Source organism: Vigna umbellata, chromosome 1 (assembly GCF_029865625.1).
Source record: "Vigna umbellata cultivar VRB3 chromosome 1, Vumbellata_1.0, whole genome shotgun sequence".
Classification (NCBI taxonomy): domain Eukaryota; kingdom Viridiplantae; phylum Streptophyta; class Magnoliopsida; order Fabales; family Fabaceae; genus Vigna; species Vigna umbellata.
In genome coordinates this window covers 89,671,224-89,698,198 of record NC_142165.1, presented here as the reverse complement: position 1 = coordinate 89,698,198, position 26,975 = coordinate 89,671,224, and the positions used below count along the sequence as shown (strand labels likewise).

At 36.6% G+C, this 26,975-nt stretch overlaps 1 protein-coding gene across 1 annotated transcript; it reads right to left on the bottom strand.

Annotated features, from left to right (window-relative positions):
* Positions 1-1,435: 1,435 nt before the first annotated feature.
* LOC124826557 (uncharacterized) lies at positions 1,436-26,687 on the bottom strand. The gene is made up of 24 exons (XM_047299399.2): positions 26,338-26,687; positions 23,449-23,558; positions 22,627-22,792; positions 22,427-22,527; positions 22,193-22,265; positions 21,973-22,108; positions 21,641-21,801; positions 21,267-21,391; positions 21,091-21,190; positions 20,928-21,024; positions 18,109-18,160; positions 14,979-15,080; positions 14,751-14,897; positions 14,422-14,584; positions 14,101-14,337; positions 13,822-13,982; positions 11,444-11,572; positions 11,037-11,154; positions 10,704-10,899; positions 9,584-9,695; positions 9,348-9,502; positions 3,540-4,965; positions 2,963-3,157; positions 1,436-2,367 (listed from the first exon to the last, which is right to left on the bottom strand). Exons 1-24 carry the CDS (start codon positions 26,468-26,470, stop codon positions 1,891-1,893), a joined length of 4,872 nt encoding a protein of 1,623 aa, XP_047155355.2. The 5' UTR covers positions 26,471-26,687; the 3' UTR covers positions 1,436-1,890.
* Between the last annotated feature and the right edge of the window lie 288 nt (positions 26,688-26,975).

The window sequence follows — 26,975 nt, the reverse complement described above, 5'->3', positions numbered from 1 at the left end:
TTCCTCCTTTAGCGGTTCGGTGGTGTATACTAATAACAATAAAGATCCTCAAAAATACATTATTAAAATACATCAAAATATATTCAAAAATAATATATCAAAAAATATAAATTATATTATTTAAATATCTTCAAAATTAATATAAAAAAAACTGTAAAATATAAACCGTATAATCTTTAAACGGATGTGAGCATCCATCTGTTTAAAGATTATACGGTTTATATTTTAGGGTTTTATTACGCACCTTCACGCCTCTGAACCTTTCACAATCTTACTAAACACAAAGTCCACCATACTTTCACGTCACAATTCTATAAAAGAGAAGAAGAAGTGGAACATGAAAGACAACCCAAGGGTAGTGGAACGTAAGAGACAACCTGGGAAAAATAATAAAGAGAAAGAGGGAAGAATGATAAAGAGAATGAATGTACACGTGAGATTTTAAATAATATTAACCCTAAAATTTTAATAAGGGTAAAATAGGGATGAAAAAATAAAGAAAAGGGTAAAAGGGGAATGGGGTGGTGGAGGAAGCAAGTTGTGGTGGTGGAGGGAGTAACACCCTTAAAAGAGTAATTTATCATTTATAGTATACATCTTTTATTCTAAAAAAATACACGCAATTTAAAAAAGTGAACTATAAAATCAACCGATATTAGCTTTTAAGTTGCGAGAAATTCTTAAGTATAAAACAATAATGCATCGTGTATGCTTCCATTAGTAAGTAAATAGGAAATGAAATATAAGGAAAGAAAATAACTACAACAAAAGGAAAAAAAGAAACTAAATATTTTTTTCTTGTTAATTCAGAAGAAAAGAGAGTGAAATGATGTTTTATTAAGGAGAAATAACAAACTGTTTGATATATCCGTTATCGATAGCCTTAGATAATTCTTATATTCATATTGCTTTCCCTGGAAACAATTGTTATTCAAAGTAACATGAAAACTCAGGTTTATTTTACAGAAGACCGTTTAAGATATTTAAACAATATCTAGATTTACTTTTATTCCTAAACAATATCTAGATATAAACTCCAGGTTCGTGATTTTTGGAATAAAAAAAGATCCATGTTAACTATACTTTCTTAAATATCAAATTCTACGAGACATTATTATTGAATGAAAATTGTTAGATATAATAATTGTACAACTCTAATGTCCAATCGAATAAACTCAATTTCTGATAAAGTTTAACTAATAAAAGAATATATTGACGTGTGTTAACAGTACTCCACTTAATAGTAATAGTTTAAAAATTAATTAAAAAATTATTAAGCTGCTGCTTTCTAAAAAGCAAGATTTAGCTAATTATATTTTCCGTGTATTAAATGATCTTCAAATCCATATCCTTATAATATGATAAAACTATGAATCGATAAACTCATTCCATCATTTCTCATCTGGTAAGCTTTCCAACAATACATAAACACAAGTGCAACAACTCTTCCCTGGGATTTCAGATCATACTGGATAAAAATTGTCGATTTTCTCATATGCACATCAAATAATATCCCATCTTAAATTTACATGCATAGCCGAATGTGTATACTGACCGTAAAGGACGAGAGCAATATTTACGAAATGCAATTGATCTGCAACTTCGTTTTTCTATCATGGCAAAAGAACAACACAACTACATTACAGGACAACAACACACTCTGTAATCACAAGCAATGCATCATAGGAAAAAAAGAGAGCCCACAATCGCATCAAAACTCGAAAGCAGTGTTCGCAATAGATGATAAACCTTACAATCTCTCCAGATGTGGCGCAATATTTGATACCCCATAGTCTCTTGTATACTTTCTCTACAAGGTTGTCTCTGTAATACTTTCAGCGGGGGTACAAAAGGTCATATATAACAAAGATTATAATCCATCTCAGACACTCAACCAAACGGAGAAGGAACTGGTCCTCCTCCGGCAAGAGCATCTGATCTCTTGATGCTTCCCATTCCGCAGACAATGCAACCAGGTGCAGTCACGGCCGAAAATTTGGCTCCACAGAGATCACAGACATCATATCCAATAGTTGACAGCCTGCTTAAGGTGCCAGCACAGAATTGTGAGGGATCTTCCAAAGGATCAATGGACTTGTTTGTCAAACCCCTCTGAACACACAGGTCGATCAGGCTTCTAAATTCCTCCTGCTTGTTTGAAGGTGCTTTAGACAACAGTAATTCTAACATTTGCTTCGAATAGGCATAATTTTGTACATCCATGTTTCTTTTGATGGCAGTTCGAATGCAATTTATTCTGTGCTTAGCTAGAAGTGGCAGGGAACCAAGATGACGTGAAAGTCTAGCCATCTCATCTTTAGCACTTATTGCACTCGGACCATGGACTTTCTGCAGACGTCCAATTTCCTGCAATAATGAAGGTAATATACAATTCATCAACCATCCACTGCATTACTAAACTATAGAGTCGAAGCAATTTTGAAGGTTCATGTCTAAACAGAGAAAGCCAACATTTGTACACCGCAAGGTTAAAGACTTTACTGTACAAGTTTACAAAAATTAGATTCAGTTTAAATAGTGTAGATAACGATCGATACGGAAAAAACATGACATTTTCTTTGCATATATTCAGATGAACTGCTTAGAATGTGTAGTACAGGCCCAATTCGAGTTTGGATTGACCTGAATATGTATCAAGCATAGGAGGTGTATCATTCAAAAAGTTTGAATCAATTGGACCCCTTTAACCTTATAATACAGAGTAACCTGTCTTAATTTACCCTGCTTGGTACTACAGCTTATTTTACCCTGCTTGGTACTTCAGCTATTCAACAGGAGTCACCTGACATCACTTACAGCACATCAGGAGTCTTAACACGGTTATTATGTTTATGGCCTAGAGAAAAAAAAAAACGTGTGTACATTTTTATAATAGGTCCATCCTATCGTACTTGCGTTTAAAATTGAATAATCGTTCAAATTGAATAATTGCATTTAGTACCCGGAGAAGAGTGACTGCTATCTTGTATTGAGCACAGATTGTTGCTTGAGCTTTTATATCGATTCCACGAGATTGTTCCTTAGCTAAGGCAAGAAAAGCTTCATCAAAGCAAGACAATGCATCTGAAAGATTATTTTGCTCCAGGTGAGCGAGTCCAGTCTTGAAACATACAGAAGCAGCAGCTCCACGGGGAACCTGTCAGAAGATTCATGAGATTAGATTGGAAACAATGATGAAACAATATATATGCCCCGCAGGTTCAGAGAAAAGCTAATTCCCTAGTTGTGTCATTATCCAAAGAAATAATCTATCATGTTCATAAACACACTAGCTAAATCAAGATCTTTTCTCAGGCAAATTGTCCTAATTTCTTCTCCAGCAACTGAAAAATTATGACATGAAAATTAAAAAGGGTGTATTCCATTTTGTTTTATCTAGACGTAAGTTCAATCCAGATCATCTAATTCTCGCAAAACTACCCAATTCTTCCCTTGACACTCATGAACAAACAAATATTTCAGAAAACCATGGAACCTCGTGTCATTCAGATATCGCTGCATGTTTATTTTCTACATACCTGTCCAGGATGCACAGCAATTTGTTGAGAACCAGTTTGTGGAGGCTTCCCTGAATCGGGAGACTTTGGTGCTCCAAGTATGCTAAGATCAAGAGGTTGGCTAGAAATTTGAGCCTGAGTAGCCTGTAGCTGAGAGTCAGGTATGACCACAGCCTGAGATGAGGATTGTGGTGGGACACCACCATCAGGAAGTCCTATGGACTCGTTGGAAACAACAGGTTGTTGAATGGTTTGAGGGGGAATACCACCTTGAACACTAGCATCAGCTTCAAAAGCACCAACTTGATTAGGAGTTGTCTTAATATTTTCAACCCCTGGAGTGTACTTAGAGAGAAAAGTTCCAGCAGGGGGTAATCCCGCAGCCACTTGAAGGGATGGAATTGTATTCTGAAAGAAATCCTCGGGAATAGGTCCTGCTTTAAGTCCCCCACTCACAACGCTACTAGTTGGCTGTGAAACGAGTTCAGGTTGAGTCAATGTATCTGTACCAAAAATGTCACCAGGAGTTGAAACAGTTGAAGAATCTGACCCTGTAGTTGCTGGAGGCAGGGAAAAATTCTGGCCAAGATCCTGGCTTCCACCAGTTGAGAACCTGGTCCTTGTAGGTGGAGCTAACGCTTCACCAAGTTTAAACTGTCTAGTGGCTTCCTTAATCTTATTCACATCCACAGTAGAAGAGGCAATTGGCTTGTCCCGTATTTTTATGTGTAACTTTTTTATTTTGGATACTCCTTCTTCATCACTACTGCTGCCATCGGCAGCAGTTCCATACATGGATTTCTTAAATTCTTCTTCTGCTTTGGCCTGTTCATCAGCAGAGGAACTGACAAGCTGTTGGTTAAGGCTTTCCAGACCCATCAACGAATCACCTTTGGTATTACCAACCACATTCGACTGATGATTAGATACAGATTTAACAGAAGATGCTTCAGGTCCATTTATTTTATTATCATTACCTTTAGGCATGAAAACCTTAACCAAACCATCTTCCCTCACCTCTACAATATTGCCCCTTCCTTTGATTGAGCCTAAATACACACCAATATGATCTACAATAATGGATGGTATTGTACCATCATCAGTTTTCATGTATGGTGTCACCTCTGCAGCAAGCTCCCACTGAGGTATATCTTTCACAGCAGTAGGTGTTTTAATTTCCCAGTTTCCACCACCCCATTCAGGTCCTTTAGGAACCATACTCTCAGCTGCAAAGTTGGCAAATATACCTTGTGTCCATCCAGTTGATCGAATTCGTAATATCCTATCACAATATCTCCTCAATTCCGAGTCAAGACTTTCTTCTTCCAATTTCTGAGCAAGACGCCGCATGGCACTTGGATTAAGGTGGCATATAAACAGATCAAGCATACTTTCATGATCTGCTATAACTTCAAATGTTTCTTTTGCACTATCAAATTGACCAAACCTGAAAATAACCTTCAATTAGAGAAGTAACAAACTTGTAGATCATGACATTCAAATAACTACAGTACCAGCTGCACGCCAAAACATAACATATGGAAGCTCCAAGTTACAACATTCACAAAAGAGATGCATGTCACTAGATCAACCAACACATCTAAGCTATAAAATGAAAGGAAAAAAACACTGATATAAGCAACATACAAGATAAACATCTAAAGCCAGAGAAAGCCAATTTGAAGTATTATACAAGGAGTACGAGGCAATCAATAACAACCAAAAAATCAATCAATCTAGAAACAGAAATAAATAGAAGTCATAATATAATAACCAAACCCTTTCCATTTCATCAATGCTACTCATATACAGGTAACAAATGGATGGACTGAATAACAGAAAAAAGAGAAGCATGTGTAGAAAATCATATTTTGATGAATTTGCCTCCAAACTCATAGGCGCATGAACTGGAGTTAAATTGCAGAATCAATGAAGAAGATGAGGTCAATGTTGAGATGACGACCTCGATACCACTTGATGGATGTTGAAGAATTGGTTCAGTATCGTATATGGAAATAATGCAAATTCCTAGAAGGATTAGACCTAATCTAGGGAAGGAGGCTAGAAGAAGCTTTGAGGAGAACCTCTAGTCGGTGACTCCCAAGAAAAGTAAAATTTGGAGTGATCTCAACAAAGTTTTACTAAAAATCCAAGAGAGTCTTTACAATGGTTGTTAGGATATAGGATGATAGATTAGATGGGTTTAGGAGTTAGGGGTGTGGGGGTGTCGGTTGTAAAAGGAGAAGCGGATCAGAACTGCTATAAATAGAGCTCTAGTAACTCTGTAGGGATTATGGAATATACTTTGTGTAAAGTCAGGAGTTTTAGCTTGTAGAGAGGGGTTATGCCCTCAGCCAGGGAGGTTATGCTCCCAACTCATTCTTGTACAAAGGTCTCTTTTACTGTGAATAATACAGAAAACCCATTCTTTCTTTCTATCTCCATCTTTTGATTGTGTTCTTGTTAGGTTCCAAACCCAGGAACCTAACAAATTGGTCCGAACTGCCGGATCATCAAGGGAGAACTGCCGAATCATCAAGAGAGAACTGCCAGATTCGAAGTGGGGTGTGCCAATTCGAGAAGCTGCCGTTTCAAGAAACTACCATATCGAGACGCTGCCGGATCGGAGTGGGGGTGAAGGATGAAGAAGTAATCAAGAAACTGCCGGATCCCATTTGGAGAGAAGACGTTAGCGCATGATGGAGGGAAGAGTGGTGGCAGTTGAAGGGCACTTGGAGGCTGTCGAGATTGCAATAGCCGAGATGAAGGCAGACACGGCGGCGATACGACAGGACATCCAAGCGATCTTGAAAGTGCTTGGAGAACGTAACCACAGTCACAAGGGCCAGCATCAGGATGAGAGCCAATCGTCGGTGAATGATAATGGGGGTGGACCCGACGGCGAAAGGGGAAGAAGAGGAGAAGGTAACCAAGAAGGAATGGTCAATTGGAGGAAACAGGTCGAGTTGCCCGTGTTTGAAGGGGGCGAACCATGGATTTAGATAGGCAGAGCGGAGAAGTTTTTCGAGGTCCAGAGGGTGGCCGAAGACGAGAAATTACAGTTGGCTTTCATCAATATGGAGGGGTATGCCGCATATTGGTTCCGTTTTTGGAGGGAAAAAACCAAGAACAATTCTTGGGAAGGGTTGAAGAGAGCGCTGGTGATCCGATTTGGAGAACGGAACGGGGGTACCATCTTTGAAAGGGTGGCGGCCAGTAAGCTGTTGGGAACTGCGGAATACGTCCCAGCATCGAATGTAAACGATCGTACAGTCAAAACGGTCTACAAGTCATTGGCCGAGCGGTCCGAGACCATAGAAGACCAGTCGTCTTGGGGACGAACGAGTGGTGAGGTGACACGGTCGGAGGCCGATCGCTATAACCCATGCCGATCGGGAGTTGCCGAGTGATCCGAGGCCAATCACCCAGGCCGATCGGGAGCCACTAATAGTGTGGGGTCAGTCTGGAATATGCACGGTCAGCCAGGGAACCGAACGGTATTGGTCATCAAAGAACGAACGGTTGAATGCAGGGGGAGGAGCCGAACGGCATAAAGATATGGAGAAGAGAATCGCATGGCAGAGGACTGTTGGATCCGAACGTGAAAGGACCACCGGAACCGAAAGGGAGAGGACGTCGGGAAGCGAACGTGAGAGGACTGCCGGATCCGCACGGGAGAGGACTGCCGGACCCGAACGGAAGAGGATGGGAGGAACCGAACGGTCTTATAGCTACAGTAAAAGGCCGAACGGTATTACACTCAAAACGGTCTCCTAGTCATTGGCCGAACGAGCTTACCATTAGAATGAAGGATGAGGAGGGAAAGGTGGATGGAAGAATCAATGTCCGGGAGAGCAGGACGGATTTTGTGAAGAGGTGGACCAGCGAACAAAAGAAGGGCCTTGCCGTTCGTGAGGCACCTACAGAGGGGAGAGAACTTTTTGAAGCTTTGAAAGACATCAAAGAACAATTCCTCATGGCTTATAATTCTGGAAATGAGGTAACCAGAATGCTGGAAGCTAATAAAATCCAAGAAAAATGGAAGTTATTGGAGGAGGAATTGCCACCACCCAAACCTCCAGACTTGAATTGGAGTGCAGTTGCCAAAGGGTTCCAATAATATGAGTACACGATGATGAAGCGGAGCAAGGAGATCAAATCTCACGTTTCCAACCTTGAGGACAAGATTGTTCTGAAGCGGGGTGTAATGTTAGGATATAGGATTATAGATTAGATGGGTTTAGGAGTTAGGGGTGTGGGGGTGTCGGTTGTAAAAGGGGAAGCGGGTCAGAACTGCTATAAATAGAGCTCTAGTAACTCTGTAGGGATTATGGAATATACTTTGTGTAAAGTCAGGCGTTTTAGCTTGTAGAGAGGGGTTATGCCCTCAGCCAGGGAGGTTATGCTCCCAACTCATTCTTGTACAGAGGTCTCTTTTACTGTGAATAATACAAAAAACCCATTCTTTCTTTCTATCTCCATCTTTTGATTGTGTTCTTGTTAGGTTCCAAACCCAAGAACCTAACAATGGTGCAGACCCTTCTATTTATAGGAATGAAGGCTCCTCTCTACGCTAACTACTACTTGCCCTAATTTCATGCCACAATTCACGGATCAGCTAACAACAAGTGGGATACAACGTGTTTTAAATTGACATCACGTGAAAAAAAATGAGGAAGGTGCTTTTGGAAAGAAGACTGGCTTCTTGGAGGAAGAGATCAATAGCCCTGCCTATATAGTGAACTCGGAAACCTGGTCCTGCAAGAAGAGCTCAGCAGCTCAGCTGAAACAATACCTCGACAACCCGGCCATGAGGAGAACCCAGCAACCCGGCTTTTTAGCAACTTGGCAGCTTGGTCTAGGATTGAGCCCGGAAACCCAGCTGAACTTCAAGGCAACTCAATCCAGGAGCCTGACAATTGGCCTTGGAGCCCGGCAGCTCATCCCAGGAGCCTGGCAGGTTGGCCTAGGAGCCCGGAAGGTCAATCGGGAAGCCTGGATGGAAACAAGAGAACTCGGCCAGATGCAGAAAAGCTCGGTTGGAAACATGAGTCCGGCAGCTTGTCCAAAAGTACAAAATACAAAGAATATGAAAGAAAACTTATACATTTCTACACTATTGTATATTTAGAAACAAGGAGACTAAACCCAAAAGTACAAAATACAAAGAATATGAAAGAAAACTTATACATTTCTATTATTTGTATATTTAGAAACAAGGAGACTAAAGTTGGACTGATTCATGGACCCATGTTGTAAGCCCTTGGGGTGATATTCATCATATTTGTATCCTTATTATATATTTCCTTGTCATATATATACCTGTCCCTTTACCTTAGCTAAATACGAAAATAAATCGCCAATTATAAGATATTGAAATAGATCCTTAGAGATTATAAGGAAATGTGAAAACTTTCCTAAAAGATAATCTAAGATATTCTGAATTACTCAAAGATATCATCACAAGAATGTGAAATGAAACATTATAAGATATTTTTCAAATTTCGATTCTCTGCCAAGTTTTTTGTGTTGTCCTTCTACTGAATCTTTAAAATAGATTGATGGACACTGATTTTGATGTTTTAATATACCAACATTAATGTATTTTAAAAGTTTAGTAGAGGGACAATACGAAAAACTGGAGAGAATCTGGACTTATTTTTCATATATTCTAACAAAAACAAAACCTTAACATATTAACAAAGATTAAAATCTTCAAGACACAGTTCAAGCTAATAAGGAATAAATGAAACGTACATCATAGTTCAATAATTCCTTTATGTACAACAGAAATATCAAAAGCACAATCAAATTTCCAACTTTGCCTACCTGATACAGGCATAACCCAACTGCCTGAACCGGTGAAATAAATGAGATGTGGAGGGGCATTTTGGGTAATCTCTGGAACGCAGAAATTCATCTTTCAAAATAGATAAAGCAGTGGAAAAACGAAGAGCTTTCACAGCATAAACTCCACGCATCACCTGTGATGAAAATACTCACCTGCTCATATTTTCAAATAAACCAAAACGAAAATGCTAAGAGCAAGGAATTATGTTGCTTACTTGAGTGAACTGTGGACCTGATTGTGACAAAGCCACGGCTAAATCTCCACAAACAGGAGATCCTCTAGCAAGAATATCCAGAGACCTTGGTGTTATGCGCAAACTGTCAAACCTGCACTCCAATAAAAGATTACAGTGTAAGTGTTACAAGCTTTCATATAAATTTATGAAAAGCAAAGTGTTTTTGAAGTCTACAACCTGGATTTTATACCCATTAGATACGATTCATTGTGTAGTGTGTGTATATATATATATATATATATCAGAAGTTTGGTGCCACTTAAAAATTTATACAAAATACAGTGTGAAGTGTCTCATTTTTCCAGGTTACTTAAGTCATGGCTCTAGATCAAGGTCAAACCTCAAGCACTGCCTCCCCTTGTTCTAACCGCATCAACTATATGATTTTTATAATCTGTTGTAATGGTTAAGGTCTTCACCATCCTTAATCATCTTGTCTTGTGAAGGCATAGTAGGACAACAATCAGAAACCAATTAAAAAGCCAACAGTAGTCATGACTCACAGTCATGACTTTCATGAACTAATATTTAAAAAAAGTGGTACCTAAGCCTCGACTTTTATACATATAACTTCAATAACACAGAAAAATTACTAACATCATATTGTGTTACTGTTTGATTTAATTAAACCAATTTTCAGTAATAATGTTAAGTAGTTTTTAAGTCTAACTCAACCCCACAAAATCAACTTGTAAAGTGAGGTTTGCACTCACTTATATACTATGAAACCATCTTATCTCTAATTGATGTGGGACTTCCAACACACCCTCATCGGTGGTCTGATAACGGGTGAAACAATATGTCCAATAAAGAACAAATCTCGCTAAGATAGACTATAACAATAACTTTGATACTATGTCAAGAAGTGAATTTTAAGCCTAACTCAACCCCAAAAAACTGACTTGTAAGGTGAGATTTGCACTCACTTATACTATAAAATCGTCTAATCTCTAGTCGATGTGGGACTTCCAACACTAACTTCCAACAAAATGGAAATATGCACAGCAAACTGCACCTGTTAGGTAAAGTTACCCAAATATTTCCACTATTAAAACATAAGTTAAAATTTTCTTACTTTAAAGGAAGAAAAGAAGGAAACCTTGATGTTATTTGGTATAATATTTCTGACAGGTCAAGCTTCTGCTCAAAACTTAGCTGCATTGTGGCAAATCCAATAAGAATTGGTTCAAGAAGACCAACAAGGCAGCTTTTGATCTCAACCCTCTTCTTCTGTCTAGGATTTATTTCCGTGGGGTTAGCAAGCAACAACCGGTCATTCAAAGAACCAACCAACACTGCACGAGAAACTCATAAATAGATCAGTAGGACTGCACAAAGAAATGTACAGTAGTTGAAACAAAAATAGAATATGCTTATCAAATAATTTATGGTTACAGATTATGACATCCTAGCATGCGGCAAGAAGAATTACCCGCATAAGGCATACTGATTGAGAGGATAGGCCTAACTTTTCCATCCCAACCAAGTATACTGATAGTAGTAGCAGTAGAAAAAAGGAGGGCCGGCCCAACCCACAATAGAGATCTAAAGTGAGTATGAGTTAAGGTTCCCACAAAGAGAATATGTGAGACAAAAAATTAAAATTAGGAGGGGAGAAATTTTAAGAAACCCTTTGGTCTATTAGTTTGAAGCAGAGGCAGGTAAAAAGAGGTTCCAAGAAATCCTCCCCCTCAATAGAGAGGATGCTATGCTCCCTCCAATCCCCCACCCCACCCCGCCCCTCCCTCTTAACAAGTCAGTTCACTAGTGTAAATAAATGGTTTGCTCATGTTGTAGAGAAATAAGTATATGGTGTAGAGAAATAAGTATAAAGGATATTGGAGGAAGTCCCTTATTAAAATTTGCAGAAGTGGCAGCAAGTATATCAAGGGCTGCTGAAACAATAAGGACTCGCTGTGTTGTTAATATTCCAGCAACGTATCCCCTAAGAGTTTCTTGCCAGTGCACCTGCCAAATTTGAAAAAACACATATTAGCACCTAGCAGAACAATGAAACAGAGCTATTTGATAATATTTCCACAAACAAGGAACCCTATAATCACCTGAAGCAAGAATGAAGGATCGAAACAATTTTTATTTTGGATGGGTAGGGGGAGGATAGAAAAGGCTCATTAGATCCTTATTGCTCCCATTCTTACTTTAAGAAATTAGACAAGTTTTAATTCAACTCCACAAAATCAATTTGTAAAGTAAGGACTATGAAAGATTTACAAGTTTTATTTAAGTCACATCTCTAGTTGTTGTGAGACTAAACCACTATTAAGACTGCAATTAAGACAGTCCACAAAAGAGATCACAAAGTTAACATCACTTTCTACCATTCCCCCCACCCCCCAAGGGTCACCAGCTGGAGTGTGACAACTAGTAAAGTAAGCACTACCCAAGATTATTTAAGTCACATCTCTAGTTGTTGTGAGACTAAACCACTATTAAGACTGCAATTAAGACAGTCCACAAAAGAGATCACAAAGTTAACATCACTTTCTACCATTCCCCCCACCCTCCAAGGGTCACCAGCTGGAGTGTGACAACTAGTAAAGTAAGCACTACCCAAGATTATTTAAGTCACATCTCTAGTTGTTGTGAGACTAAACCACTATTAAGACTGCAATTAAGACAGTCCACAAAAGAGATCACAAAGTTAACATCACTTTCTACCATTCCCCCCACCCCCCAAGGGTCACCAGCTGGAGTGTGACAACTAGTAAAGTAAGCACTACCCAAGATTATAAGTTCTATTTAAATCATATCTATGGTTGATGTGGGACTATACCACTCCTATAGAGACTCCAATTAAGGCAGTCCACAAAGAGGTTCCAACCACAGTAGAAGTTACTGCAGTTAACGTCACTTTCCGACACTCTCCCTCACTTAGAACCACCAGCTGGAGTATGACAAATGTAGGTGTCCCAACAATGGATCTAAAATAATACCATTTATGATCTGGGTGAGTCAATTTTATGGTTTCTTAGAAATTGGACTTAAAGTTTAACTCAACCCAATAATACTCACTTCAAAGATGAGGACTGCTCAAGCCTTATAAGCTCTATTTAAATCACATCTCTAGTCAATGTGATACTAAGAGTGCCTAAGAGTTGCATCTTAGTGGCTATAGTTTATGATGCTTAACTTAGCCTTTCTAGTCAACCTTTCCATACGTAGCCCTTCCCAAACTAAGGGTGTTTAAATTTCAGGCGGCTTTCCAACCTCCTAATGCCTAGGGCTATAGACCAGAAGCATAAAAAACTGGTAATACAAGCGGTCAAACATGGATCTATAATTGGCATCCACTCTTATACTATAATTTGACCATAGCTCTAATTGACATGAAATCTCGAAAACACACTTTAACATCAAGAGAATTGCACACCTTAAGTGTAGAACTAGATATTTGTGAGTGGTCCAATAATCAATGACCCAATAAGCCTAAGAAACCTCGCTATAATAGATTCTAATACCATCTTACAAAGTGAGTTTTAGGCCTAAACCAACCTTATAAAATTGATTTGTAAAATGAGATTTACATCCGCTTATACACTATAATGTAGTCAATAAATTAAGTTGTAAGGTGAAAATTGTCCAAACATTATAGATTGTATTTAAGTTATCCTTAGTCAATGCAAACCTAAACATACCTATGAGTCACACGTAAGTACTATAATTGATGACACAGGTGACCAAGTGACTTTCTAACATTGCAATATAAATTGTATTAGTAATTTTTTACTAGAAATTATACCCACAGACAACTACCCTCCATATTGTTTCAATGAAAGGAATTTTGCATATACAAGACAGGAAACATGTAACATTGAAAAATCACTCTAAATGTCTACCAGTGACAACCACCTTAAAAAGTCCTTTAGCATAACACAGAAGTATCCAAATGAACTCTAAGGCCAAAGAATCAACCACAAAATTCCAGCACTTTTTTCCAACAAAATACCCACAGAACTACAAATTGAAAACATAAAACCATTTTAGCATCTCTCTCTATTGGTTCCAAAAGTTCTAAAATTAAAACTTTTGTTTGGAGATCCATGAGGCAAACCCAACCTTCACCAACACATAGAATACTAAGCAATTTGTTTCCCTCTTTTTCTAACTCATTTTCCAACTATTTTCACTTAACTTCAAAGATGCAGTTATGAGCAATTTGGTAACCATAATTAAAAAAACACACTTCTAAATGATACCTGAAGCACAATCTCGTTTCTTTTCAACTTAATTAACTTTTTCCCTTCACTATTGGTTGATAAGTACTGGCCATTGGCAGTTGAAGTTGATAGACTGTAACCTTGTATGAGCTTCGCTATTCCAATTTGGTTTCCATGAGTAGCAAACATCAAAGATGAATCTACATTCACAGAAATCACTTTCAATACTTAATGCTATTCTAATTTCAACAAGTGACAACTATGTGTCTGTTAACGGTTAAATAAATGGATTCACATATGGTTGAGATATTCAAGCACCTAATGGAGTAGAAAAGATACGATCAACTTCAGTTTCAAACATATACGGTATTGGGCCACGAATTGACCCAACAGTTGTCTCTGCAGTTGCAGTTGGGTTCTCTTCAAAAACATTTTCATTGTCCTTAGCTTCTTGAGAGGCCCCTCCTGGTAGAGTATATACACTCAATACTGTTTTGTCATCATCAAGGATTGCAAACTGATTTTCATTGGGGCCAACAAATCCTGCATCTCGACCTACAAGACAGATACTTGAATTATTAAAATGTAACAGATGACCGAAACCTGACTGAGAAAAAAGCTTACTCCAGTTAGAAATACCTTTTACTGTGCTGCTTTTACTGTTTGCTACTTGTGCATCACTATTTTCCCAGTAAAGCACAACTTCATTTGTAGCACCACTAAATTCATAAACTACAAGAAATAACCGCTGCCTTTTACTGTGTATCAGGTATTTTGCTCTGTACTCCACATTTCCAGGAATCTATAGAAAAATAATGAATAACATTACAAGGATGAATTTTCCAAATTTGCATAATTTTTCAGTTGAAATATATAAATACTTCCAGCATATCAATATTATGAAAAATGAAAATCTCCACAAAAAATCACAAATACAGAATGATGTTTGTCAAAAATATCTCTGTTACCGAAGTATATAGCTTCCGGTAGATAGTGTCAGATCCAGAAGAAAGATTATGTGCCATAAGGTTCAGTCCATCCATATAGTATGCCCTGACAGGATAATGCAGAACTCGGTTTGCTTTACTAAAGAAATTTAGCTCCAAATGAAAAGGCTGGCAGTGCACAAATGGTGTCAGTTTATTGAACAGAAAATATAACAAACTTTTCAAAACAAACTGTTACATGAATCATACCTCGTAAACTGGAAAGTCCTTCAGATGATGCTTGTTATCAAGAACACTGATAAGAGGCAAGCGTGATATAGGAGAAATTTTTGCATGGCCCTCCATAAAATGCTAAAAAAATATGTAAAGGTATCATTCAGAAATAATTGACGTAAGAAACTCTTAGAATATTTATCCTATTTATCATTCTTATAATATTTACTCTATTTATCATCATTGTAGTGTGTCTAATATACATAGTAGTAGTACCTAGGTATGCACCTAGGTCAAGGGGCAGACCTGTAATCTTTCATGTACTTTTGTATCAAAACTTTCTTATATATAGAATGAGAGAGAGGGATCTTTCAAGTCCTCTACAATTTTTTTACAGTTTCAATCTCAAGTTGGTATCAGAACGGGTCGATCCTACTCTGGTTTCTGTCTCGTAGCATATGTCTTGTGTTGTTTGTAGTTGTCTGCGGTTGTCCAATCCCTATCTGCAGTTATCCATTGCAGTTTGAAGCTCTTCAATGTTGTCAGCCACTGTTCTTCACTATTTCGCCGTTGTCCACCACCGTCCGCCACCGGATCTGGTTCACCTCTCCATGCGATGACCACCCACGCCAGTGCCAGGGTCCCGTTCTCCTTCACGCGCCGCTATTCACTCCATCTTTGTGCACCGTGAACAAGCGCATACTATTCATGCGCCGCCCTCTGCTCGTCTGATCGCCATCACGACACCTCCACAGCGGTCACCGGTCCTTCCTCTCCCCATTCTGACCCTCAAAACTCCTCTTCGAAAGGGTCCCGAAGCTTCCCTTGAAGAAAGTTTGTCTAAACCCTTAGGGTTTTCTAGCTCCTTGCTGTTGCAGTTTCTTCTTCTTCAGAAATGGCATCTAGCAGTACTCTTTCATTCTCCGAAAGTCCATCAATTATTTCCTAGAAGCTAAATGGAAAAAATTATCTATCATGGTCTACTGCCATTGAAATGTGGTTCTTTGGGCAATGACATTATGACCACCTTGAGCAAGATGGAAGCCATGTGCCTGCAGAAAAAGCTGATCAATGGAAACAAGCAAATTTCCAGTTGTGTGCTCTGTTATGGCAATCAGTGGAACCCAAACTTCTTATATTTTGAGAGCTTTCAAAACTTGTCACTACTTTTGGAAGAAAGCTCAAATCATCTATGCCAACAATATTCAAGGTCTCTATGACACGGCAATCAAGCTTGCATCTCTTAAAATGGCAAACCATGATATGGTGTCCTTCATGGTTAAAGCTCAATCTGCTGTCGAAAAACTAATGATATTTTAAGAAGCGGACTCATTTGAGGATATCAAGAAGAAACTAGACAAATATTACATGGTGTTAATCCTTTGTACCCTACATCCAGATTTTGATCATATCAGATATCAACTTCTGACAAGTCATGAGGTCCCCTTCATGGAAACATTGACCACTCGCCTTCTCCACGTCCCAGTACCTCAAACTCAAGAAGCGCATGAACAAGTGGAACCATTTGTCATGGTTGCCACACGAGGAAGAGGAGGACGTAGTACTAGAGGAGGAGGATGAGGAGGTCAGGGACGTCCTCAATGCACATACTGTAAAAGGATAGGTTACACTCAAGAGAATTGCTACTCCTTACATGGTTTCCCTTCCAAAACCACCAATATTTCGAAGACCGAAACTTCCACTTAATATCAAGAGTATATCTAAGGTTAAAGTCTAACAGCTTGGCACAGACATCTCAATTTCACAGTACATCAACAACTTGCATTTCTCAATCCATGGAAGGTCAAAATTCATGGGTAATTGACTCAGGTTCTTCTGATCACATTTATCGTAATACCTCTTTGTTCTCATCCATTTCCTTTCGAGAAAAGCCTCATTTCATAACCCTTGCAAATGGACCTAAAACTTCCTCAAAAGGAGTCGATCATGTTTCCTTGTCTCCCTCTCTCAATCGAAACTTTGTCCTTTATGTCCCTAATTGTCCTTTTAATTTAATTTCCCTAAGCCAGTTGACCAAAATGTTAAATTGTTCAATAACCTTTGATCACAAATCTTTTGTTATATAGGAGCGTGGTTCGGGGAGAGAGATTGGAGAAGGATATGAAGTTGGAAAATTATACCATTTTGGATCTCATCCAAGGGTGTCTTGTGTTGCTGCTCCTAATCCTAAAGTGTTACATGATCGACTTAGTCATCCTCATTTGTCCAAATTAAAAAAGATGTGTCCTGAATTAAGTGGTCTCCAGACCTTAGATTGTGAGTCATGTCAACTAGGAAAACATATTAGATCTACCTTTCCAAAAAGTCTCAATCAATATGTAATTCTAGTTTTTCAATCATCCATTCTAATATATGAGGACCTAGTCATATCTCCTCCTTTGGTTTTAGATGTTTTGTTACCTTCATTGTTGAATATTCAAGATGTACTTGAATACATTTGTAATAAGCTTAGTGCATATGACATATATACTCCAGCTTGAGGGAAAGTGTTTAGAATATAATTAGCTATTACAGATTTGTATGAAATTAATCGTTACATAATCTAGGAAATTAGGATGATTGATTCTTAATTATTAGGTGTTTTTATTATAATTGATTATGTAAAATAGTATAAATACATACGGTGTGGTATGCATCAAACATACTATACATTTAGAACATATACAATTCTATATATACTATAAACGTATTTGAGCATATCATAACCTATATTTTTCAAGATGACACGAATTGTCGTGTCAGATACATGTACCTGATACTCGTATAGTATTCGTGCATCATAGATACAAAAGCCAAACTTTTGTGGCAACAGTCTATTTTTGTGGTTCTCTGGTGTCAATGGTAGCTGAGAAGGAAAGCTAGAATTTTCAAAGGCACGGTGATCTCAAGAAAATTTGGAATAGGATTACTTTCTTGGCTAGTCTGTGGTGTTTTGCCAACAACTGTTTGGAGTGTGTTCTCTGTTACACATCAAGAGAGATTGACAAGCCTATTAAATGACTTAATTCTAGATGTTTCTTTTGTTATTTCTTAAAGACAACTTATTGTCTTTAGTCTTAATTTGATGACAGCACAAGATCAGTTCCATATGCAACATAAACTCCAATTCAACAACAACAATAAATAAATAAAATTAGAAACATACACTATAAAGAAAAGCCTTCCTCGCAATATCTGATATTGTAAGATGCCCTTGGCTGCAAGAAATAGTACAGATATCAACAGTGACATAAGATCCTTACGAAAATTAATTGAGCAGACTTTAGGGAAGAATCCAACCATTGTCAAATCTCAAACTGATAACTTAATGCTTAAACTCAACAATTTTTTTACCAGAAGACTAAATTTCGAGTGTGGATAGTGATTATGAAATAATAGATTATCTTGGACCCAACAATTAGACAGGAGCAGCAACTGATCCCACCAAGTCGTCCCTAAGGTAGCATGAACAGAACAAAATAGGACCAAATGGAATGGAACACCGTTGCTTTGTTTATTTAGAACTATATTTGGTATGCATAGAACAAAATATAACAGTGTCCTTTTTTTGCATTTGGTGCCTACTCAATAGAATAGAACACTCTTTTCAGTTATATATGTTTCGGTGCCAAATTGAGTTAACGAGACTCATTACAGGTTGGCTCACTTTTTGGTGAGCCAAATATTTTGTAATCCAATTCGACCTAACACAAATTGATGGATTAAATGAGTTGACTTATTTAAAAATGTTTTAATCCAATTTATTTTATATATTTATTGCAGTACAATCAAAACGGATTAACTCGGCTCACTTTTGTATAACAATACAATCAAAGTGGTCACATATTTCTCTAAACATGATTATAAAGATAGAAATTGAAAATTAAAGTGTCATATTTTGTCAATAAATAAATTAATCATCCAAACTATTCAAACATTATTGAACAAAAAGATCAAATTGTCAACCTATATAATTATAAGTAGTAAATAATTATAATAAAAATATGAAAAAATGGTAAAAAAAACTAAAAAGTTGTTAGTGGGGTACAGGTCAACTTACCTTTAACCCAACTTGAACCCACCAAGTCGGGTTCAATTTAACTCACATTTAAAAAAAATATATTTTCCAATTCAATCCGACCTGAATCCGTGGTGAGTCAGATTAGTTCATGGGTTTAAATCTATTTTGGCATCTCTCTCTCTCTCTCTCTCTCTCTCTCTCTCTCTCTCTCTCTCTCTCTCTATATATATATATATATATATATATATATATATATATATGTATCTCCATCTTATTTAAGGTTCAGTAAAAATCAAATAGAATAGACACTCCTTTATGTTCCACTTTACAATGATCATAATATAATAATTTGAAAAGAATGTCATAGGCTACTGTAACAACTTATGCATATATGACAACTTAATGCAACAGGAAGAAACAAATTTAAAAGATATTATAAAAAATAGTCATTAATAAAAGTACTGGTTTGATTTTAGAACATAAATGCATACAACAATTGAATACAAAAATAAATACTCTAACATGTAAATATAAATGTATTAGGTAAGAGATGAGAGAAGTGAGCATCAACTGTATTATTAAAACGGATAGTTAAGATTAAAATTCAAGAAAATAATCTTGACCATCTCTGTATGTTTGTTTGATCAAGATTTACTTCTTTTACCTCATGCTGTCACTACAATATATACGTATGTGTGTGTGTGTGTGGTAAAAACAGTCCCCGTTTTAAGAATGTAAGAAATATAAGTATAAGTCATACAACCATACATTATGATCAAGATTAAAAATTAGTTAGTGACCGTAAGACTACTTAAGAAAACTATGTGCATTTATCTTTTAATCCCAACCATTAAAACATGATTCCATTGTCTACATCTATTGTTTTCATTTCTCACAGTAGCAAGAGTTTTCACTTGAGACGTTCCTCCTAGATTTTGGGCTTAAGGTGTAACTTAACCTCAAAATCAATGTAAAAGTTGAGGACTGAAAAAACTTTATTAGAACCGACAATTAACCATATCTCTATATGATACAAGATCTCAACCCCTTAAGAGCTTACATCCCAGCAGCACACTCCAGAGACAAGCAGAGGTGCTTCCTCAAGTACATAAGAGCCTGCTGCCATGGGTCAGCGGTAACAATGGCTGAACCAAAAATTGCAGTACACGTGTAAAACAAAAGGCAGAAGATTGAACAAGAGTAGCTCCGCAACCACAACTGAACTGAACAGTAAGTAATCCAATTGGATTTTCCATGACAATGAGTAGAATATGTAAGGCAAACAAGATCAATCCCTTAGGATCAACTCATCTATGAAAATGATATAACCAAATTAGAGTATATAAATGGGGTTCAATTCATTCTATGAGCTTGATTTTCAAGGTGAGTCACGGAAACAAAATTGAAAGATGATATTATAGAGCATATCCTAGTTGTTGTTGGACATATTCAACAATCTACAGATTCTCAATCTTGCAAACTTAACACGCAACTCAAGATGTGTCCACACCATAGTGACATTGGCTAATGATATAACCAACTTAGTGCTTGCGTGCGTGTAACAAAACAAATCAGAAAATTTACAGTGCAGTATTTCAAATTTCACTAATTAAAGCACAATATTTCAACAACTTCAATACTACTAGATTTGTTGACCAAACCCTACGCTGATATTGGTATCAAGTTCCCTAGAAGGATAGCCAATCAAGACCAAACTCTTCAGAGTAGAATAGATATAAGCCTAAGTGGTTTAAGAATAGAATAGATATAAGCCTAAGTGGTTTAAGAAAAAGTTCTAATTCCCATTTCCCATATTCACTTTATTTCCTGTTTTAGAAGAGGAAATGGTAGAAACAAAATGAACTTTGAAAACAAAGTAACACATTTTGTAATTATTAATCAAAACATGAAACCAAACAAAATACAAAATAAGCCAAACACAGAAGAACCCTTTTCTAACTTACCCTTTAAGATGATGCTCTTGTAGTTGAGATTGAAGTTGATGGTCTGCTAACACTCCAGAAGAACCCAAGGCAGAAAGTTTTTCCCTTAAAACAGATGCTGCAAAGCACTTCTACCATCAGCATATCTTTAATGTTAATTATATACAAAAATAAAAGCAATTACCTGAAGATCCTCGTGCACTTTGTAAAACTGCAAAAAGTTGCTTTCTCCCTTCTCTACTGTATCTGGCCCTATTTTTTGAGCTGTCGGCTATTGTCACATTCTGTTAAAATAAACACCAATTTATCTTCCACATTCACATACAAGCAAGGTATAAACAAAGTAAGGTAGCACGTAACTGCAAAAACTAGTGCTGCTAAATTAAATTTTGGATGAAACTCTAAAGCTTTGATGCGTGGCAATGGATAAACTGTTTCTCCACCCTGTTGAGAAAGGATTCGAGGGATATCAATTGATTCAATAGCTGCATCATAATTTAATACATGTTAGCCAAACACTTATAGAAAAAAGAGTACAAGAATGAAGTATGACTAGTGTTATTATGTTCCTCACTATATATCTATCTATTAAAACATTCTATAACAACAAGGAGAGAGGAAAAGTAGAAGCAGAAATATTCTGCATTGTAATTAAAATAAGCTATCAAAATTCAACACCAACAGGAAGTCATCAGGTTTTCAGGGTGAAGGCAGGAAGAGTCAATATAGCCAACCTGCAGGCTCAAAAAAATTAGCCTGAGTAGGAGGTCCATTAGGATTAACTGCAACACGTGTTTCCCAAACATGAAGATTTCCATCCTTAGATAGAGTTACAAGTAAGCGCAACATGGGGAGCCAAGCAACTGATGTTATAGGATGAGAACCAACTTGTTTTCTGAAATTTCAATAACAAAAAATGATTACATATAACCATAACAACAAGCCTAAACTCAAATATCTACATATAAACTCAGGATAATAATAAATAAGAAACCATAGGTGACAATGATACTAAGCCTCAGTCATGGTACAAGAAAAAAAGCCGATCATAGTAAATTACACTCACATTCCAATCATAATAGGTCTCTCAGTTGATACATCCCATACCAGAAGTGTACCTCGTCGATCCCCAACAAAAATCCATTCCAGAGTTGGATGAAAGGCAAATGCACCAGCACCAACAAGCTTTATGGTATTGTCAACTGAGTAGTAAAAACAATATAAATACAAAAAATATTAATATAAAGCATGCCTACAGGAAATGAATATGTAAGAAATCATCTTACGTTGTAGTGTGTAATGAACAGCATAGGTATGAATATTATAAGCTCGAATCAAACCTTCTGCATAAGCAACATACTGTGATGGAAAAACAATCCAGTCAAATTCAAAAAACATAGGATTGAAGTATATCATTAGCATAAGAAACTCATCACTAGAAGTGTCTTACACCAGAACAACATCACATGTACTTACAAGAAAACGTAATCTCCTAAAATGATGCACACTGAAAACATTACCAGTACGGGGAGACGAGGGTGACAAGCAAGGTTGACAACAGGCTTCTTCAAGTCTGTCTTAATTTTTGTGGGTGCTCTACCACCTTCTACAGTTCCAACAACTTCATTTGTGCAAAAAAATATTTAATAGAAACAATCACCATTAGTAACCAAACTAGTACAAACATATTTGTTTAAACACATTATAAGGCATATCCAACCTGTCACACTCATTCGTTTATGAAACCCAAAGAAAACAACAGGTTGTAGTGGGGTCAAAGCCATATGAACTTCTGTATCAGAAGAAATTTGCTCTGTCTTCTTCTCTGGTGAATGTAATACACATGTTTGCTCTAAGTCAAAATCACAAGACCGTATTGTACAATCCTACATATGTAAAAGAAACCAACAGGCATGATAAGAAGAAAAGAACAACCCAATCACAATATATAAACGAATACAGAATACAATTGAGGGGCATAGCTAAAAAATAAAACAGGAATAGCAAGTGGTCTTGCTTCCCAAGACCTAAGTAACAGAATATGAAACAAACGAAATTCATAAAAGATTGAAACGGATAAGAAAAAAAAAGTTCAAATGAATAGGAGAATCTGTGTTTAAGCATTTTTTATATCTAAATGAGCAGTAATATTAAAATCAAAGAATAATTATAAACATTCTTTTCAGTGAAACTTCTTAATTTTAATTTTTTTTTCTGGATTTCATCAAGTCAAATGCTTCATCAGTTCAGTAAGATCCTAATTCCTAAAATGTTGTCCACATCATCCACAATACATCCATCAAGATTTTATTTGCATATTACCACCTCTACAGCAAAAAAAATCAGAAAATAAAATCCTGAACATTTGTGTGCAAGAGAGAGAAAATTAATGGTTCTGAACAAACCACAATCTTTTTGCAAAACTACATCCTTCCTTCATAGTGAAAGCATGTCTACACTTTCCACTAAGAATTTCAGACACAGCAAAGGGATTATTTTGATGGAGGAATGAGGGCACATGAAAAGTTCAGGTATGATCAACCTGGAGGATTGCAATCACAGTATGCCCACTTGTAGGACTATAAGACATTCGTACAACAGGTGCCCCAATGTCAAGAGCGGAAATCTTGCTTCCTGTTAATGCATCAAATTCTGCATACATTGAAACAACCATCAAGTAAAACAGTTAAACCCAAATCAAGTCAACACACAAGGAAATGCATAAGGAAACAGCAATAAGTCCACTCAACTCAAACTCAAACAAGACTTTTAAATATCGGAAAACACTTTATTTACACAAGACAACAGATTGATTAGGATCCCGACTAAATTTAAAAAAGAAAAGACAATAACATATGCATTACTAAACCCATATTTTCTAAAAGTAGTTGACAATGACAGCCATTCGTAACCTACAAAGCTACAAACAATAGTTCAGTCTCTTATGACATTGTTGCACTAATCTATTTGTCCTCTAATCGACATAAGATAAGAGGATTTGATCTCTAAACATCTAAGATTTATTTTCTTGCAAATCCTATTTCAGTTTCTCACTTCATTTCACAGCAATGCTTCCTGCCCTGTGAATAAATTCTTGTGATAATCATGCACTCCTTCCTGACCAAATTCTTTGTTCAGACTACTGTTCTTGATCGGATTAAAACCAATGATTTACTTCAGATTCAAAGATCCCTAAGTTTATCTCCTGATTGTTGTGTAATGTGGACAGCTATTTGTTCTTGCATTGTTTGGCAGCTTCATTTTTCTAGAAAAATGACTTGGCTTTGGTGAACATCAGGTTTATCCCAAGAATCTTCAGCAGCCTTCTGCGCATTATTGTCAAGGATTCAATAACGCTAGGCATGCTGTAAAGAGTTAATATTGTTCTGAGTTGGCTATTTTTTGGTGTATTTTATTAGAAAGATATGCTAGAATTTTCTCTCGACTCTTTTATCGAGCTCATTAGGAATCAAGAAGTTTACTACCTTCTTTGCAGTATTGCATTTATATAGGAGTATATTTCATAGACCCTCCTCAGGTGTCTGGCATGCAATATTGCATGTTTTTCATCCATTTTTTTTATCTTTTCATTTTTTGTGACATCTTTTTTCCTTGAGGATATTTTATCCTTTGCATTTGAATCTTTCTCAACTTTCATAATAAATCATTTGTTTATAGAAAAAACATTTGGTTACATGTCTGCTTGTCAAACCAGACCCAACATGACCCTTGTGGGACTCATCTATTACATGCATACATCCAATATTTTAAATTTTTTCAGCTATGGTTATGTTATAATACACCATTGACACTTTTAAAATTTGACAATAGAAGGTAAAGGTTGAGTCTGATTCACATTAAGCAACTTTCTTTATAAAAAAAAAAAAAAAGAAGCATATATATATATATATATATATAGTTAAATATGTTTGTAGTCTTTGAATTTTGACGTGAAATTAGAATTTGTTCCTGCCTCAAACTTTGATACATTTTGGTCTGTAAACTTTAAAGATGAATGGATATAGTCCTTTCAATCCAATTAAGTTAAAATTTTTTTATATGTGTCAAAAGTTTTTCATGTTAGTATTTGAGTTGTTTACTCTGTTTGACACATTTTCGTTTCAATGTCATTTGTTGAACGCATTTGACATGTTAAATAAATTTAGCAAAATTGGGTTGAATGGACTATATCTATTTATTTTTAAAGTTTGGAAACCAAAATGTATCAAAGTTTCGAACAAGGACGAATTCCAATTTTATTTCAAAGCTCATGAACTAAAGACATACTTAACTCATATATATATATATATATATATATATATATATATATATATATATATATATATATATATATATATATATATATATATATATATATATATATATATATATGTATACATATATATATATAGTACTTTTCCCTTTATGCATAATTATTCCTTCTTTACATTGGCTAGGTCTATTAGGACAGGTTGATCTCAACTTTATACTAATCTATAGCTTTATTTCTATGATTTTAAAAAATTGATTATTCATTTAATTAGAGAACATTTATTAGAAATTAAATATTTGCCCTCCCTTCCCTTTTTTCCTCAAAAACCTCACTCCTCAGCATATGCTTATGAATTTCCTTTTGAAAGATGTAAGGAGAAATTATCTATATGTTGTTCCAGAGGGCTCAGTAATAGCAAGTGTTGGCAACAAGGTTTTAAAAATAGGCGCACAACAGGAATTTTGGCTGAGATGTTAAACATCATGACAAAGCCATGACACAATTGTAGACCTTTATAGGAAAATATGACATATACCAAAATATTACAAATCTAGGAGCTTGTGTTCGTTTGAGAGAGAGAGAGAGAGAGAAAGAGAGAGAAAGAATGTATGCTTCATAGTTCAAACTTGGATGCGGTAATATATGTAACATGAGGTGATAGTATCTGCTTCATAGTTCCTAACAAGTTGATTATAGATATACAGTAAAAAAGTAGTTAATTAACAACAGCTCAGGTATCACGGATCAAATCAACATAAAAAGTAGTTTCTACTGGTGCGTGCCTTCAAAAACTAAAGTTTCAATTCAAATTAAGCCGCAGGAGCATTCATCAAACAACAAATATATATATATATATATATATATATATATATATATATATGAGCGTTTGAGTGTCTGCTTCATAGTTCATTGTACGTGATTGTGAATACACAGCAAAACCGTTGTTAATTACCAACGGCTCAGATGTCACGGATCAAATCAGTACACAAGATTACTTCTACTATAGTGCGCGCCTTAATAAACTAGTGCTTCAAGTCCAAGTACCATCAAACGACCATAACAAGCACACAGTTAAACAAACTGAATTGCGAATTAACAAGGTAAACTAAGTTCCAGGAATCGAAGAGGTACGAAAAGAGATAGTGGTTGGTGTCTCACCGACGATGTAGGTTCCTATGGCGACGGCGACAAGAGCTTGGTGAGGATGGAAGCAAGCAGCGTGAGGCTGCAGAGGCCTAACGCCACGGCCGACGTGGCGCAGATCCAGGTGCTGCAGCGTCGTCCACTCCATGGATCGCGTTCCCAAACCAGCAACACTACTTCACCACATTCAAATCTTGTTTGCGCTTTTCGAAAACGTGAAATTGTGCTTTCCAATGCTGCAATTATCGATCTGCAATGGAGTGTGGAGAATCCAAGGAAAGATGAGCAGTGAGATCGCGGGACCGGGCGAAGTTGGGAAAAGCCTGGTGCAGAAGCTGGAGGTGGTGACCAAATGAGACGAGAGAAAGAAAAATGTTTTGATTTTCAAAGAAAAATGTTTTGATTTTCATACGGGGTCAAGCGAATTTCCTTACCGGGCCTGATCCTGTCGGGTGGGGGAGTAAGGGCTTTTCTTTCTGCACCTCCTAAATTAAGGAATACCCTTTTTTACCTTTATAAATTTATAACAAATTATAAATTATAAATTTATAATAAAATAGGACAAGTCTTCACTTCATCCTTCTACGCGCCCATCCAAAACTTTCTTCATTTTCATTTTGTTTTATCATAGTTATTTTGTTAATGTGGAAATT

Excerpts from the sequence above, each read along its gene's own strand:
- LOC124826557 (XM_047299399.2), bottom strand. The coding sequence starts at position 26,470 with ATGGAGTGGACGACGCTGCAGCACCTGGATCTGCGCCACGTCGGCCGT. Across the intron at positions 21,392-21,640 it reads TAATTTTTTTGAGCCTGCAG|CTATTGAATCAATTGATATC; the intron begins GTTGGCTATATT and ends ATTATGATGCAG. Across the intron at positions 11,155-11,443 it reads TTAATAAGGGACTTCCTCCA|TTTAGATCTCTATTGTGGGT; the intron begins ATATCCTTTATA and ends ACTCATACTCAC.